This window comes from Delphinapterus leucas, chromosome 19, assembly GCF_059928025.1.
Source record: "Delphinapterus leucas isolate spDelLeu-1000000601 "Yukka" chromosome 19, BTC_Dleu_Yukka2, whole genome shotgun sequence".
Classification (NCBI taxonomy): Eukaryota; Metazoa; Chordata; class Mammalia; order Artiodactyla; family Monodontidae; genus Delphinapterus; species Delphinapterus leucas.
The window spans coordinates 57,685,958-57,702,168 of NC_143147.1; the positions used below are offsets into that span (position 1 = coordinate 57,685,958).

Here is a 16,211-nt window from a genome sequence, read left to right on the forward strand (position 1 = left end):
GGGACAGGGTCTGAGAAATGCTCAGCCTCTAGGAAAGGCCGCACAGAGGGCTCCCAAGCAGTACAGGCCTTGCAAGCCGGTCAGTGGAAGCCCTGGTGGAGGGCACATGGCAGCACAGGGAGCCTGATGCGGAGGCAGGACGGAGCCTGTGGAGGTGCACAGGTGCACTGCGACCAGGGCGGTCTAGGGCCGCAACGGGGGGCGGGGGAGACAGCAGATGCACACAGCCCCAGCCTCACCTCCCACCCTGCAAAGACCAGAGGTGGGGCCAGGTCCCCTGCAGGCCGAGATGAGGTGGCTCCCACTCACCTATCACGCTCTCCACCTCCTCGGGGACGTCGTCCTCTCCATCGCTGTCAGGGGTCTCGGTCTGTATCCCTGGATCTCTAGGACTCTGGACACTCAGCTGCAGGCCCGCAACCAAGGAGCGGCAGCCACGCTGGTACCTGCAAGAAGCAAACAAACACACCTCAGACCTGCTGCGACAACTTGGAGCTAGAAGATCCTGATGACTGAACTCAACAATTCAGTGTCACTGTGAAAATTCCATGTGCTTTACAGGTACAGGATGGACAGGAAGGAAACTGAGCAGTAACTGTCACCAGCATGGATTGTCAAGGAAGATAACAACCTCATCTGAGCCACAGAACATAGATTCACCTTCTAAATGACTCAGAAACCCTCACGTGTCAGAAAGTTTTCTTAGCAGAAAGGCAGGTGACAAAGTGTGACAACAAGAATGCACCCAACAGGGCTTCCCTGGTAGCGCAGTGGTTAAGAACCCGCCTGCCAATGCAGGGGACACGGGTTCGAGCCCTGGTCCAGGAAGATCCCACATGCCGCGGAGCAACTAAGCCCATGAGCCACAACTACTGAGCCTGTGCTCTAGAGCCCGTAAGCCACAACTACTGGAGCCTGCGCTCTAGAGCCCGTGAGCTACAGCTACTAAAGCCTGTGTACCTAGAGCCCATGTTCCACAACAAGAGAAGCCACTGCAACGAGAAGCCCGCGCACCGCAACGAAGAGCAACCCCCGCTCGCCGCAACTAGAGAAAGCGGGTGCGCAGCAACGAAGACCCAACACAGCCAAAAATAAGTAAATAAAAATTTTTTTTAATTATTTTTTAAAAAAAAGAATGCACCCAACAGAAATGGCAGGGAGGGCACGTTTGAACCCACTGGCCTTGGCCTTATTTCCACAGGCTCTGCCTCCAGGTCCCACCTGAGCAGAGCCCCACCCCCTGCCTCCGGGCCAGATGCCCGCCTTCCACACCAGGGGCCACAGCTGGTCCATGCCAGCTCCCACAGATCCTGCCTCCTGAATGGCTCTCACCACTTCCTGCCGCCCACACCCGCCTCCCCACCTGCTGAGGCCACCAGCATCACCTCCTGCAGCGCCATGAAGGGGCCAGCAGCACAGGCCAGCTCAGCCCCTGAACCTCTGCCTGCCTCAGTTCCCATCTGTAAAATGAGGCCCCACCCAGAGCGCTGCAACGAGGCCAGGTGGGAGGATGTGCACAAAGCACTCAGAACAGGCCCTGTGCAGAGAAAGGCCCAAGAATGCCTCCCCTCCTAGAAGCAGGACAGGCACGCTTGGGCCTGACTCTGGGGCAGCCCCATCTCAGGACACGGCCTGGGGCATAAAAGGTGACCGGTCGAGTTACAGCATGATTATTGGGGGCCACAGCCTAAGGCCAAGTCCAGTTCCAGACAACTGGGGCTTCAGAGACAGAGCCAACTCAGACACTGTTCAGCTGTGGCCTTGAGGCCTCAGATTCCGTGAAACAAGGATGGTGTGGGCAGTTCCCAAGATGGAGGTTCAATCAACTGCCAATGGCCAGTGACTTAATCAACCATGACTATGCAATGAGGCCTCCAATAAAACCCAAAAGGAAGACTTCCCTGGAAGTCCAGTGGTTAAGACTCCGAGCTTCCACTGCAGGGGGCGCAGGTTTGATCCTTAGTCTGGGAACTAAAATCCCGCTTGCCACATGGCCGGGCCAAAAAAAAAAAAAAAAAAGGGAGTGGGTTAGGACAGCTTCCAGGTTGGTGAACACAGGGAGGAGCAGGAAGGGTGGGGAACTCAGAGGGCATGGAAGCCTTGTGCCCTCTCCCCAGGCCCTGCCCTCTGCATCTCTTCCACCTAGCCGTTCCTGAGTTATAGCCTTGTATAATAAACCAGTAATCTCAAATAAAATATTTCTCTGAGTTCTATGAGCCGCTCTAGCAAATTATCAAACCCTCCAACCTGTAGCCAGACTGTCAGAAACACAGGTGACAACCTCGACTTGCAATTGGGGTTGGCAGAGGGAGGAGAGGTGTTGAGGCGGGGGGAGACAGTCTAGTGGGCTGAGCCCTTAACCTGTAGGATCTGGTGCTGTCTCCACAAAGACAGAGTCAAAACTGAGTTACACAGTAGGACACCCAGCTGGTGTCCGACAACTGCCTGGTGTTGGTCTGGAAAAGAACACACATCAGAGTTGTCAGAATCAGAGCAGCAACAGGTAACTGAACCAAGGAGAACGTCACCAGGCACCACAGGACTGTTGTCAAGATCATAAAGCTCCCAGCAAGCAGCAGGCACTGGGCAACGACTGTCGACACTGTTACTGTTCTCCAATGAAGACCCACGAGGACTCTACCTCACAGGAAAAGTTCTCGATATCGCCCAACAACCAGGGACCAGACAGGCTGCCACTGGACTTTCCCTCCTGACTTAACCACAAGTCTAGATAAAGTGTATATACCAACCGCTGGCAGGCACAAGATGACAACCAAGGCATGGCTACAATCCCTCAGAGCAGGGAAGCCCCCAGGTGCACCCAACTTCCCCTCTGCTTCCTCCCAAAGGCACTTTCCAAACCACAGCACAGGAAAGTACAGCCCGAGCATAGCCGCCGTCCTGCTGGGCAGAAAAAAGAAATCTTGACTAGTGAGATGGCTACTAAGTGGGGATTGACGCTGAAGGAAGGGGAGCTGAGACAGCATCCCAAATTCTCCCTGGATCCTCAGGCAGCTGTGAGGCGTGTGAGACCCAGACGCGCCATCAGAGAGCAGCTGGGAGGCCAAGAGAGCCAAACAGAGTCCAGAGGGCAAGTAACGCTGGGCAGTCACTGAAGTGTGGGTCCAGCAGGAAGGACTGAAAGGCCACGCATGAGACGTGAGCGGCTGCTGCAGGAGCAAGGGCCACACCCCAGCGGGGGGAACTGAGAAGGCCTGCGCCCCAGACAGCAGGAGGGGCAGTGCGGCCAGTTACCTGCCTGTCACTAAGGGGAAGGTAACCAAAAAGGGAATGAATCTAAAAGATAAAAAGGGGCTTCCCTGGTGGCGCAGTGGTTGAGAGTCCGCCTGCCGATGCAGGGGACACGGGTTCATGCCCCGATCCCGGAAGATCCCACATGCCGCAGAGCGGCTAGGCCCGTGAGCCATGGCCACTGAGCCTGCGCGTCTGGAGCCTGTGCTCCGCAACGGGGGAGGCCACAACAGTGAGAGGCCCGCGTACCACAAAAAAAAATAAAATAAAATAAAAGATAAAAAGAAAATGTATCAGAGGGGATAAAATGAAAAAAAGATGGAAGAGAGAGAAAACAAACAGCAAGACGGGAGACTGAACCCACCACATTAATGATCACACTCAGTGTACAGAGAGATACAGGCTGACCCAAGTAACTGGGGTGCTAAATTACTCTCCTTCCCACGTAAATGCTTGGAGTACTTGTGATAGCTCATTTTAACGTGTCCAGCTGACCGGGTCACAGTGCCGAGATATTTGCTCAAACATTATTCTGGTTGTGTCTGTGACCGTGATTGTGGGTGAAATTAACATTTAAGCTGTGGGCTTAGTAAAGCAGGTTGCTCTCCCGAGTGTGGTGGGCCTTGCCCAATCCATTGAAGGCCTGAGGATCACAGACAGGCTCACTCTCCCCCAGTGAGAGGGATACTTCCTGCCTTCAGACTCAAGCTGAAACATCAGCTCCTCCTGGCCGCCAAGCCTGCCAGATGTGGGGACTTGCCAGCTCCACAAGCATAAGCCAATTCCTTATGATAAGTCTCTACACACACACACCAATTGGTTCTGTTTCTCGGGGGAGCCCTAATACAGCACAGAATGTTAATTTTCCACAGCATCTGCAAAGTAACCACTAACATTTCGTCTCATAAACAACTTACAGAACAAGCTGTATACAGAACACCTAAAAGGTATTTCAGTAAAACATCACTAAAACATAACACACTTCTCTGGAATTTCCTACAACTGGAGACAAACTTAATCAAATAATTCCTCCCAAACCACACAAATGAATACGTGAAATAAAACTGAAGACTGCTAAAATGCAGTACCACCCCCAGCACAGCAAACAGTCTGTTTCCAGGGGAGCCACTACTTCAAAAGAACCCTTAAGACATCGTTTCCATCCACAGGCAGAGACAGCTCTCCTTTCTGAGTAAACCTCGAGGAAGGAGCCCATGACCCAGACTGAGGTGACCAGAATGGAGCGTTCCCTACGGTGCGACCCGTCAGTGAGGCTGCCCTACACTTGAATGACAGGCACTCTCAGTGAATGCGAAACAAGCCTTCCTTGTCATCAGTTCCACTTCAAGATTCTACCTGGAAGATGTGGGGTCAGAAAATAACTGAAAGAAAAGGTGTTCCTTTCAAAATCAGAAACACTGCTGAGACTGGGGAAAAAATGAAAGCAGGAGGACACGTCAATCAGCCCGCTGTGTCCAGCCACCTGAAACACCTGACCCCGCACCAGCCTCCCGACACACCCTGGTCGCGCGGTCACCACTCAGTCCACTCACCTCCACTTGGCCACCTGGGGCTTCAGGAAGGTCAGGCCCAGCCGCTGCACGAGCTTCACCCCAAGCTTCCGGAGCAGGGTCTGGTTGCTGTCGGGGAGCCTGCAGTTGTCCAGGCACTGGAGAACGGTGGCAGCTGTGAACACAGCACATCTCGCTCAGTTTGGTGAGAAGGGTTTGTGTCATCTCCCAAACCCACCAACCCCACCTGACACGCACGACACCAAAACCAGACACTTCCACAGGCCCCCCCGACCCCAGTCAGTGTGAAGGCCTACATCTACGCTGGACCCCTTGAGCTCTGCTTCATAAAGACCCTTTCACCCCATGTCATTTACTAAGTGCAGCTGGAGTCGGACCTGCCCAACCCTCTCACTGTGAACCACGGATCTGGAGATGGAATGCAGAGGAACCCACGGAGGGAACAGTGTCCTGGGCAGAGAAAGCGGGCACGTGCCTGGAGCGTGGAGCACATGCAGACCATGAGGACCATGCAGACAGGCTTAAGCATGAGGCTGCAAGAACGGGGAGGGGTCTCTACAAGCAGGGAAACTGTGTGATCGGGCCCCCCTGCTGTCAAGGCTATTTGGGGCAATGAGGAGGGCATCGGGGGAAGCGGAGGCCAGGAGAGCACGCAGGACCATGTTTCGTGTGAGACAAGGAGGGGGCGTTCAAGACAAGTTGAAATGGCATCTGGGTAACTTCCCAAAAGACCCAAACGGCGCACAGTGACCAGCGTAGGTACAACTGACAGTAACTCAAGATGGACCTGGGATCTGTGTGTGCGAGTCCATCAAGGACAACGTGTGACGATGCTGAATGGCGACTGCTCATGTTCTCAGGTGTGACAATGACATCAAGGTTATGTTTCCAAAAAGAGTCAACAGATGCCAGTGGAATGATAGGGTGTCTAGGTGGTGGGTGAGGGGGAGCATGGATGAAACAGGAGTGCCCATGAATTAAAAACCTGAAGCTTGTGATAGAAATATGAGAAGTCACTATACCAGTCAGTCTTCCTGTATGCGTATGAAATGTTCCATGATGAAAACTTCAAGAAATAGACTCTACTACCTACATCTGATTCATACATCTTCTAAAACATAGACTAAGAAATTTCTCTTGTTCCAGGGAGTAAGCCTTCCTGCAGCGAAAATCACTATACTGATTTTCATAAGTTGAGGTTCAATCTAAAATTAAGAGAATGAGGCAAAAAGGGCAAATGATGTAGCCATGGTGCTGGGAAGAATGCAGTTGGGCCCCCAGGAAGCGAGCCAGAAACCTCAGGGCTTCATCTACATCCCAAGGTCCCCAGGATCAAGACCAGACAGTCAGGGCATCAGGAACCCAGACCTCCTCCCTAAGAGGCCTGAGGCCTAACAGTCAGATTATTAACACATACGTACACACACACACACACACACACACACACACACACAAAGAAGACCGAAAAAAAAGACCTATGATAGTATCCAAATATAGCAAGTCACAGATTTTTGTGCCTGTGAATAAACTGTTAAAGAGACACATTTGTTCATAATTCAGGCAAACTCATGTCACAAACACACCCTCACAAATAAACCTTACCGTAGGGTAAACAGTCTTCACGTTTTCCATGCTTAAATATTTGTGCCTTAAAAAAAAGAAAAAAAAATTCTGTTAGAATCTGCAAATACATTTACAAATTTAAAACATAAATTATCAAAACAATTCATCACATCTTCCAGGATTTTTATTCTAGACACTCGCCAGGAAATAACAAGAGAAGAGTTTCTGTACATGACAAAGAAAGGAATTACAAGAGACTAGAGAGGAAATCTTCCAAAGGGGCAACTTAAACCAGAGATGCAGCGGTGAGGCCGCGCTCACTGACACACGCCCACGTTGAAGTTAAGGGTGCTGGCCTGTAAGGAGAGTAAAGAATTGTACCGGGTTTCCATGACTAGCGTGTACCTGAAGGTACCAAAGGATAAGAGTTACAGGTCGAATTATCCGACACAAAGGTAAGGCACCCACGTACTCATCCTCGTTCTGATCCAGCAAAGGAGAAAGGGCCCCTCCTGCTTCTCACACACGTGGGGCCGGCAGGCTGTCAAAACCTCAAAAACCCGGAGTCCTCAACCTGAAATTTTACCCTCCACTTTCAACTCTGCAAGACTTGGGTATCCAAGCCCTTAAACGAAGAACCCTAAAGCTAAGCAACTCTAAGAAAACAGCTAAGGAACTTCTTCTCCTTCAAGAATTACTATTTGGGGCTTCCCTGGTGGCGAAGCGGTTGACAGTCCGCCTGCCGATGCAGGGGACACGGGTTTGTGCCCCGGTCCGGGAAGATCCCACATGCCGCAGAGCGGCTGGGCCCGTGAGCCATGGCTGCTGAGCCTGCGTGTCCGGAGCCTGTGCTCCGCAACGGGAGGGACCACAACAGTGAGAGGCCCGCGTACCGCCAAAAAAAAAAAAAAGAATTACTATTTAACTGGCAAGGTGAGACCGCTTCTGTCTTAGACTGTCTGAAGGTACATGGGCCCAAATGCACTGGACCCCGTCCCCCGACACCAGGTCCTGCTGGTGAAGGAGCTGCTCAGCCAAGGTGAAGAGAGTGAACACCATCCCAGACACTTAGTCAGTGGTGTTTCACATGGAGACCAACCACTCCGGGGCCCTGGACACTCTGAGGCAGGCTCACAGGAGAACAAGACACAGGGCTCAGACCCACAGGCCCAGGACATCCCAACACTCAAAGCACCGTGGAACCTCCCAGCCAGTGGCCCATGGCTCCACCGCCTCTCCCAGCACACGTGATAAGTGCCTCACCTCACCAGCCCTGCTCTGGCCCTCTGCTGCAAAAGCCCCTTGGCAGAAGTCATGCTCTCCTTCGTGCTTTCTGCCCTTCTTCTCCCCGCAACAACTCAACCCCAAAACCATGAGCCAGACATCAGATTAGGAAGTTCAGGACATTTCATTCCCCCACACCTTTCCATGACCCACACTACAAGTGGAAAAGGACCCCCGGACGTTCACGGGCCACATCTGAAATATCCCCATTTCATGACTGGTAAACCACTCCCAAAACACTTGAAATGTTTGTCTTTACAATCTGGGTTTATGAGGAGGGGGAAAGTCACCTGTATCCCCTAGCTTCTTCCTGGTGAACTTTTTTTTTTTTTTAATTTATTTTATTTTTGTCTGCACTGGGTCTTCGTTGCTGTGCGCGGGCTTTCTCTGGTTGCAGCGAGTGGGGGCTACTCTTCATTGTGGTGTGCAAGCTTCTCATTGCGGTGGCTTCTCTTGTTGTGGAGCACAGGCTCTAAGCGTGCAGGTTCAGTTGTTGTGGCACGTGGGCTCAGTAGTTGTGGCTCACGGGCTCTAGAGTGCAGCCTCAGTAGTTGTGGCACACGGGCTTAGCTGCTCTGCGGCATGTGGGATCTTCCCGGACCAGAGATCGAACCCATGTCCCCTGCATTGGCAGGCGGATTCTTAACCACTGTGCCACCAGGGAAGCCCCCTGGTGAACTTTTAAAGGAGTCAGGGAGGTGGCTTGGTGGAAAGGAAGGAGGAAACCATCCTGCAGCCGGATGAGTCTGAGCAGGACGTGTGAGCCCCAGGGTGAGCCACCCACAGCCCTGGGCACAACGCCCGCCACCCTCCTCCTGCAGCAGAGGCCACGAGAGCAACCCCATCTACGCTGGCCATCAGCCTCCTGCCCCGACTGCCACAACAGGACCAGTGGACTGGCTCAGAAGGACAGACACCCAAGCTGGTGGCCGTGGAGCTGGTCTGGGACCAGGAGTAAGGAAAGGGCGGGCCGCACCATGCAGCCCACTGCCGTCCCTCACCTGCCTCGATCCCTCCAGCTCTGCTGCAGCCTCCATGCAGGCCACTGCCGTCCCTCACCTGCCACGCATCCTTCCAGCTCCGCCGCGGCCTCCCCCAGGAGCTAGGACAGGCCTTCATACAGGACTCAGACAGTCCAGACCCCAGCAGTAAAGCTTACAGAACAGACCACTGTGGTTAGATATCTCTAACTTTAAAAAAACTAAATGTCAGGGTTCACATAAACAACCTGGATGCAACGGTCTCAGCTCCAAACTGCCTCACATACAAACCAGGACAGAGAACCTGGCCGAGGATGGGGCTTCACCGAGGGTCCAGCTCCTCCTCCAAGCAGGAGGCCCAGCCTGCAGGGCTGAGGGGGCGTCTCAGGGCTGGCCCAGCCCAGATCGCAGCGCCAGCGTGCCCTGCGGACACATACCACCTCCCCTCTGTTTTCGGGGCACAAAGCCATCCACACGGCCAGTGCCACTGCACACAAAGACAACCGGTGCCACAAGGAAACAGCTGACAACATGACAAGCATACAAGTTATAAAAACCACTCAGGTCTCAATCAACTTTCAAAGTTATAGTAATTATACGCTTAAAAACACAAATAAATGTCTTGGTATAAAAATAACTAACATAAATTTTGCCAAATTTTCAAAAACTGTGAAGCACACTCTAGTACGCCAACAGCTCTATGGTAGAAAATACCACCAGGAAGACTTACGGTCTCAGCTGCTGAAGCACCAGAATCACTGCTGTCCTTTCTGAACCCTGCCCACCCCAAGCTCCGCGCTGAGTCCGGGCAGCAAGAGGGGAGGCCTTGCCACACCCAGCTGCATGGCGGGCAGACACAGCCAGATTAACAGACATGAATGCACAGTTAAGCATCACTGAACTCAAAGTACCCACTCTGCGTTCTCTTCCAGTGGATACTACAATCAGAATTACTATCATGTGGGAAACAACAAAACTTTTTGTTTTAAAAAGAAGTCCTCAAAATGGTATGCTGATTATGTAGAATACACACTGAAGTATTTACAGGCAGTGGAGTGATTTAATTTAAAACAGTTCAACAAGTGTGTGGTTGTATATTTTATTTTAATATACACACATGTGTGCACATGTGCACACACACACACAACATGTATACATAAAAATAAAGTCAGGGATTCAAGGACTTCACAAAAGAGCCTAAAGAAACTAAAAGGGATTTTATAAACAACTTTACAACAACAAATTAGACGGGACTTCCCTCGTGGCACAGTGGTTAAGAATCTGCCTGCCAACGCAGGGGACACGGGTTTGAGCCCTGGTCCAGGAAGATCCCACATGCCGCAGAGCAACTAAGCCCGTGTGCCACAACTACTGAGCCTGCCCTCTAGAGCCCACAAGCCACAACTACTGAGCCCTCATGCCACAACTACTGAAGCCCGAGCACCCTAGAGCCCATGCTCCAAAACAAGAGAAGCCACCGCAATGAGAAGCCCACACACCGCAATGAAGAGTAGTCCCTGGGCTTCCCTGGTGGCGCAGTGGTTGAGAGTCCGCCTGTCGATGCAGGGGACACAGGTTCGTGCCCTGGTCCGGGAAGATCCCACATGCCGCGGAGCGGCTGGGCCCGTGAGCCATGGCCGCTGAGCCTGCGCGTCCGGAGCCTGTGCTCCGCAACGGGAGAGGCCACAACAGTGAGAGGCCCGCGTACCGCAAAAAAAAAAAAAAAAAAAGAGTAGTCCCTGCTCGCCGCAACTAGAGAAAGCCCGCGCGCAGCAACGAGACCCAACGCAGCCAAAAATAAATAAATATATATATATATTTATTTAAAAAAAAAAACAAATTAGACAACCCAAAGGAAGTGGGCAAATTCCAAGACAAATTCCAAATAAGCAAAAATGGCTTAAGAAATAGAAAATCTGAATAGACTTGGATCGTGTAAAGAAATTTAAATTAGTACTTTAGAATCTTTCCATAAAGAAAACCCCAGGCCCACATGGCTTCACTAATGAATTCTAGCAAACATTTAAGGAAAAAATACATCCTACATAAACTTCAAGAAAACAAAGGAGGAACAGTTCCCGGTCCTCGCCTGATACAAAAGCCACAGACATCATAGGAAAACCGCAGATCAATGTCCCTCATGAACAAACATATAAAAATTCTTAGGACTTCCCTGGTGGCGCAGTGGTTAAGACTCCACACTCCCAAGGCAGGGGGCCTGGGTTCGATCCCTGGTCAGGGAACTAGATCCCACATGCATGCTGCAACTAAGAGTTTGCATGCCACAACTAAGGAGCCGGCGAGCCGCAACTAAGACCTGAAGCAACCAAATAAAATAAATTGATTAATTAATTAAAATAATTTCTTTTTTAAATCCTTAACAAAATACTAGCAAAATGAATCCAGGAACATATTAAATGGATTTTACTCCATGACCAAATGGGATTTATTCCCCATTTGCAAGGAATGCAAGGCTGGTTTAACATTCAAAACTTGATTTATATAATACATCGTATTAGCAGAATAGAGAACAAAAACATACAATCAGCTCAGTAAAAGCAAAAAAAGCACCTGACAAAATCCAACATCCATTCATGATAAAAGTTCCCCATCAACTACAAACAGAAGGGAACTTCCTCAACATGATAAAGAGCATCTATGAAAACCCACAGCTGGTATCATACTTAATGGTAAAAGACTGAACGCTTTCCCCTAAATAAATAGCAAGAAATCGCAACAAATTTTCGATGGAGTGGTAAGAAGGTGCTCCACACTAGAAGTGGGGCTACAAGAGGAGGATCCAGCTTGTCCCAGATGACCCTGAGGGGCTCCACAGAGTCAGCAAAAACACAGAGCAGAATCTTCCAGAAGGGTGGAAGGGAGTCTAAGCAATCAACAATATTAAGACCATATTAAGGGCTAGTGAACAAAAGAAAAAGATAAGCAAAATACAAGAAAATCAAAACTGTACAAGTTGTGGTCCACATGTGAAAGAAACAAAAATAAGACAGGATTCTGATCAACGGGAATGTTAGAAAGTAGACACCATCTGACATTAATACCAGGCACAACGCTCCTTCATAAGGACCCTGGGACTGCAGAGCAGAAAAAGAACCCCTGTCATGAATGTTATTGACTGTAAAAGTTACAAACCAATAATTCTAAGCCCAAGACTTAAAGAAGGATACAGAACGGAAGGGAAATGCTGCCAACTCGTATCATGTACAAGTGAATACACACAGGCACTGGCTGAGAAGAAGCAACGGGCGAGGCAGGCAGCAGGGGAGGAAAAGCACCATGACATCCTCTTACAAAGAGGGGTGGGATCAGGAGACCCTGTGGAGAGGGGATGGCAGAGGAAACAGGTCCAGAGCACCTAAAAACAGTGACATTGTCAACAAAGCTGGGAGATAGCAGGAGGGGCATCAGCAAGCCAGCAGATGGGCTGGAGCACATCGTGCAGGAGGAAGGGGCAGCAGTCACCCTCAGCACAAAGCGGGCTGTCTCCGGGAGAAGGGGCTGTGCTGACAAGAGCAGACAAGGGCTGATGTGTTTTCATCACCAAGCCTCTGGACTGCTTAATCTCTTCACCAAGTGTAGAATAAAAATGATTTTTCAAAGAAGAATGAGCTCTTTCTACACTACCCGCTGAATGTGCTGAGGATTCTCCACGAATGTCACACAGAGAAGCATCCAGACCCCTGACCACCTGTGTGACGGGGCAGGAAGGCACCGTCTCTGAATCTCAGTTTCCTCAGTAAACGACATGCAGCAGTGATGGTACCAGTTCGCTGAGCCACTCAGAGAATAAAATGCAAATGAACATAAAACGCATTATATTAACCGATGAGATCTGAATTGTCTCCTACCTGGTAAATACAGACATATTCCTTTCGTTTGCAAAAACTATTTTCTTTTAAGAACTCTTCCCTAGGTTTCATTTACAAAATTTAAAGTTAACTTACTCCATGTAAATTCAAATTCGTCCAATTTAATATATTTTAGACGTAAGTCATCCATTTTCAGAACAATTACTCCTGAGCAGAAACACTTGGTTCCTTCCATGTGAGGACTTGGAATCTGGGAGGGAGCCAAAAGCACCAAAATACCCACTTACAGTCTGCAGACCAGTGGTGTGATGGGGTCCACACAACGTGCGATGAGATGCCTAATAGTGCCAGGGGGCGGGGGGGGGGGGGGCGTCAAAAACAAACCTCACCGAGAAGCTTCCCTTCAGCAGCTCTCAGCGCAGGGACAAGGTCTCCCGATGGGCACCCCATGCAGGCAGGCCGCGGGTACACTGTTCTACTGGAGCATCGGGTCAGACGGGCACCTTGGCCAGTTCACCCCCCTCACTCCTGGCAACTTTGTTATGAATAGAGCAGAGCCTCCTTTTACTCTCAAATACATAGTGTGGATAAAAATCATACGGTCACCCTATGTGGCAAGTTCTCTGACCTCCTCCCCTCCACAGCCGGGGTCTCTGGGGTCACTGCCTTCCTCCCTGGGGCCAGGGGTCTTCCAGCTGCTTCAACCAACAGAGCCAGGCAGAAGCAACACTGTGACTGCCAAGCCCAGGACCCTCTGCCTGGGACACTCTCCCTGGAAACCCAGTAGCCACATGCAGAGGTGCCACGCAGGAGCCACAGTCCACAGGCCCAGCTGAGCCTAACCCTTCTAGTCACCCACACAGTGTGGGCTTCTCAGGCAAGGCCCTTGGCAGCAAGGGGCAGAGACAAGCGCCCCCCCAGCCCATGCCCTGGCCTGTCAGGACCCACAGAATCCACACACAACAGCTGCTGTGCAGAGCCAGAGGCTTAGGGGGTGGCTTGTCCACGACAGACACAACTCCCTCCTTAGGATCCGTGTGAGGGACTGAAATCTCACCCTGCGGGCACCACCCTGGCAGCAGTGTGCGGGACACATGGGGAGGCCACTCTCAACGTCCGGGAAGCTGAGGTGGGGCGCCTAGACCAGGGCAGACGGTCTGTAGGGGGAGGGAGGCTGGACAGGCAATGGCAGGAAACAGAACTGACAGCACCTGGTGACCACTTAAACGCTCTTTGGTCTCATTCACTGATAAATAATAAGAATTTAAAATACGAGGAAAGGCCCCAAATGCTCTCACACATGAACATCCTTCATTTGTCAAATTCCTTACAAAGTCTAAGTAAGACAAAAGAACAAGTAGTGAAGACTTCCCAGGACAACTGTCACTGACACAGCCCGCCACTGGGCATGGGCAGATGGTGACAGTCCCCCATGGTCCCCACCCCACAGAGGGGACCAGCCCCGAGGCCAGGCTGCAGGCCACTGTCTGGACCAAAGGGGACCCAATACCCCATCTTTTATGGGTTCAAGGTGGGTTCTTTTTTTTTTTATGGTACGCAGGCCTCTCACTGTTGTGGCCTCTCCCGTTGCGGAGCACAGGCTCTGGACGCGCAGGCTCAGCGGCCATGGCTCAAGGGCCCAGCCGCTCCGCAGCATGTGGGATCTTCCCGGACCAGGGCATGAACCCACGTCCCCTACATCGGCAGGCGGACTCTCAACCACTGCGCCACCAGGGAAGCCCAAGGTGGGTTCTTTTTATCCCTACACTTTTCCTGACCTTGAAGCCCACAGGATTTCCCAGGGGCGGGGGTGCTCTGTACGCACAAAGGCAAAGGCCACAGGAGTTACAGACTCTCCCATGAACAGACTCAGAAGGGCTAAAGGGATGAAAAGGAACAAAAATCACAGAGGGCCAGGGCTTTGATTTTGTTTCTTAGTCTGTTTTTCCACGTAAAGTAGGGCCGCCTTCACTGCCCTTCCCTCCTGAGAGCACACGGTCCAACCCGGCATGTGCAGAGAGCAGTGACCCCCAGCAACGGGAGGAAGCGGCCGACAGAAACGCTCTCATCTTCAGGTGGTCAGGAGGATCCATCAGCCGGGCCACTAAATGGGGAGTGTACCCCATTTTTCATGGAAGCATAAAACATGAGCCAACTGAAAACCACCAGCCGGAAGCACACACTCCATACAAGCCATCACACCACAGAGAGACCAGACCACATAGCACACCCATCTGAGGAGAGATGACCGCCAGGTCTGTTCCTGTTTTTCTAGAAACCAGCACAGCACAAAGTGCAAACAAATGCATTTCTCAGTAATCACTCTAAACCACCACACCTTCCGATCACTACCCACCCAAGCCAGCTCTTCTGCACCATGCAACCAGCTTCCCTCCCCAGGGCATGTTCTCCAGCCATAAATCACAGGCTGTCGGCTGTTGAGAGCAAGTCCGCCCGGCTGCCAAGCAGGAGATGCTGGTCTGAGGCCCCTGAAGGCACCACTGAGTCAAGGACAAGAAAAGCAGCTCCACCCTAGGCCCTGGGAGAAAGGGGCCCACACCACACGGCTCAGGGGTGCCACTTACTAGCACCCAAGAATTACCCTGTGAGCTGATGAGCACTGGCACTGAGCGGCACCTCACTGCATGACGGCCCCATTCCCAGTCCCTCAGAAAGACGTGACATCACAAACACACCAACCAGCAGACAGGATGGGGCTCAGGCAGGACAAGCTCCCCCGTTCTGTGCTCCTGAGTCCTGCCCCAGGGCAACAGAGGGGACCACGCCCCAGTATCACAGCTGTTCCTGGATGTGCACACACGAAGGGGACAAAACGTAAACAGAAAGGACCATCAGCACTGACACAACAGTTTCAGGCTGGACGCCACTCCAGAGCTTGACTGATGGTCCTTGCTGGAGCCACAGAGCCGAGCCAGGACCAAACCTTCCATGGAAGGCAACAGAGCCCAACAGCTTGGCGCCCTCTGAGTAACACCCAAGGGCGCTATACAGACGAATTCTCTTAACTCACGCTCCAGGCCCCCCTTCCCTGCAGGTCAGAGGAGAAGAACCCCACCACCTGCACCACCCTCCATCCCGACACACACACACACACACACACACACTACTGGCTTGCAAAAATAAAAGGGAGGGGGAGGGCCACCACCACCCCAAGAAATGACAGTAACCTGAAACTGTACAGGGGATCACCAAGAAATACAGGAGGACAACTGGCCTGAAGGCCATGCCCACCAGACTGTGCTCAGGACCAGGCCTGAGGGAGGGGAGGGGCAAGCCAGCCCAACCAGAGGCACCTCCCACCCCAAGAAGAAGCAAGACATCTGTTCTCTCGAGAGGGTGCCTGGTTTACTTCCTCAGGACTGCATACACTAAGGGGAAAACAAAAAACTTCCAAATGTGGAAAAATTTTAGTTGTTGAAATTGAGTTTTCAATGGCTAGGATAAACAGGTGATTATTACCAGCTAGGACCCAGAATGAAAAAATACAATTCTGATAAAATACACTTATATCAAGTAAACTATAAAGGATTTTAAGTACACAAATATGTAAATAAAAATTAACTTCAAAAAGAAATGTTTAAATGATCAAAATAATCACATTAGTTTTATCTTCCCATTATGTGTTAAATCTTTTCCTAACCTAACAGTGAAATCCCAATCGTAAACACACACCTTCACAGGAGGGGAGACGGCCGGCCCGCCCCACCCCAGTCACTGACGGCAGCTTCCTGCGTCCTGTCTGGAAGATG

The 16,211-nt window shown here is 51.3% G+C and overlaps 1 protein-coding gene across 5 annotated transcripts in view; it reads right to left on the reverse strand.

Annotated features, from left to right (window-relative positions):
* Positions 1 to 16,211, reverse strand: part of TBCD (tubulin folding cofactor D) — a 177,676-nt gene that overhangs the window by 125,644 nt on the left and 35,821 nt on the right. For all 5 annotated transcript variants that reach the window (XR_016389022.1, XM_089901471.1, XM_089901470.1 and 2 more), the window contains exons 8-10: positions 6,387 to 6,432; positions 4,806 to 4,938; positions 310 to 446 (exon numbers count right to left, since the gene is read on the reverse strand). Coding sequence is in view for 4 of the 5 variants with exons in the window: in XM_089901471.1 (XP_089757597.1) it covers positions 310 to 446; positions 4,806 to 4,938; positions 6,387 to 6,432 (316 nt within the window). In the remaining variant the exon portion in view is untranslated. The remainder of the gene's footprint in view (positions 1 to 309; positions 447 to 4,805; positions 4,939 to 6,386; positions 6,433 to 16,211) is intronic.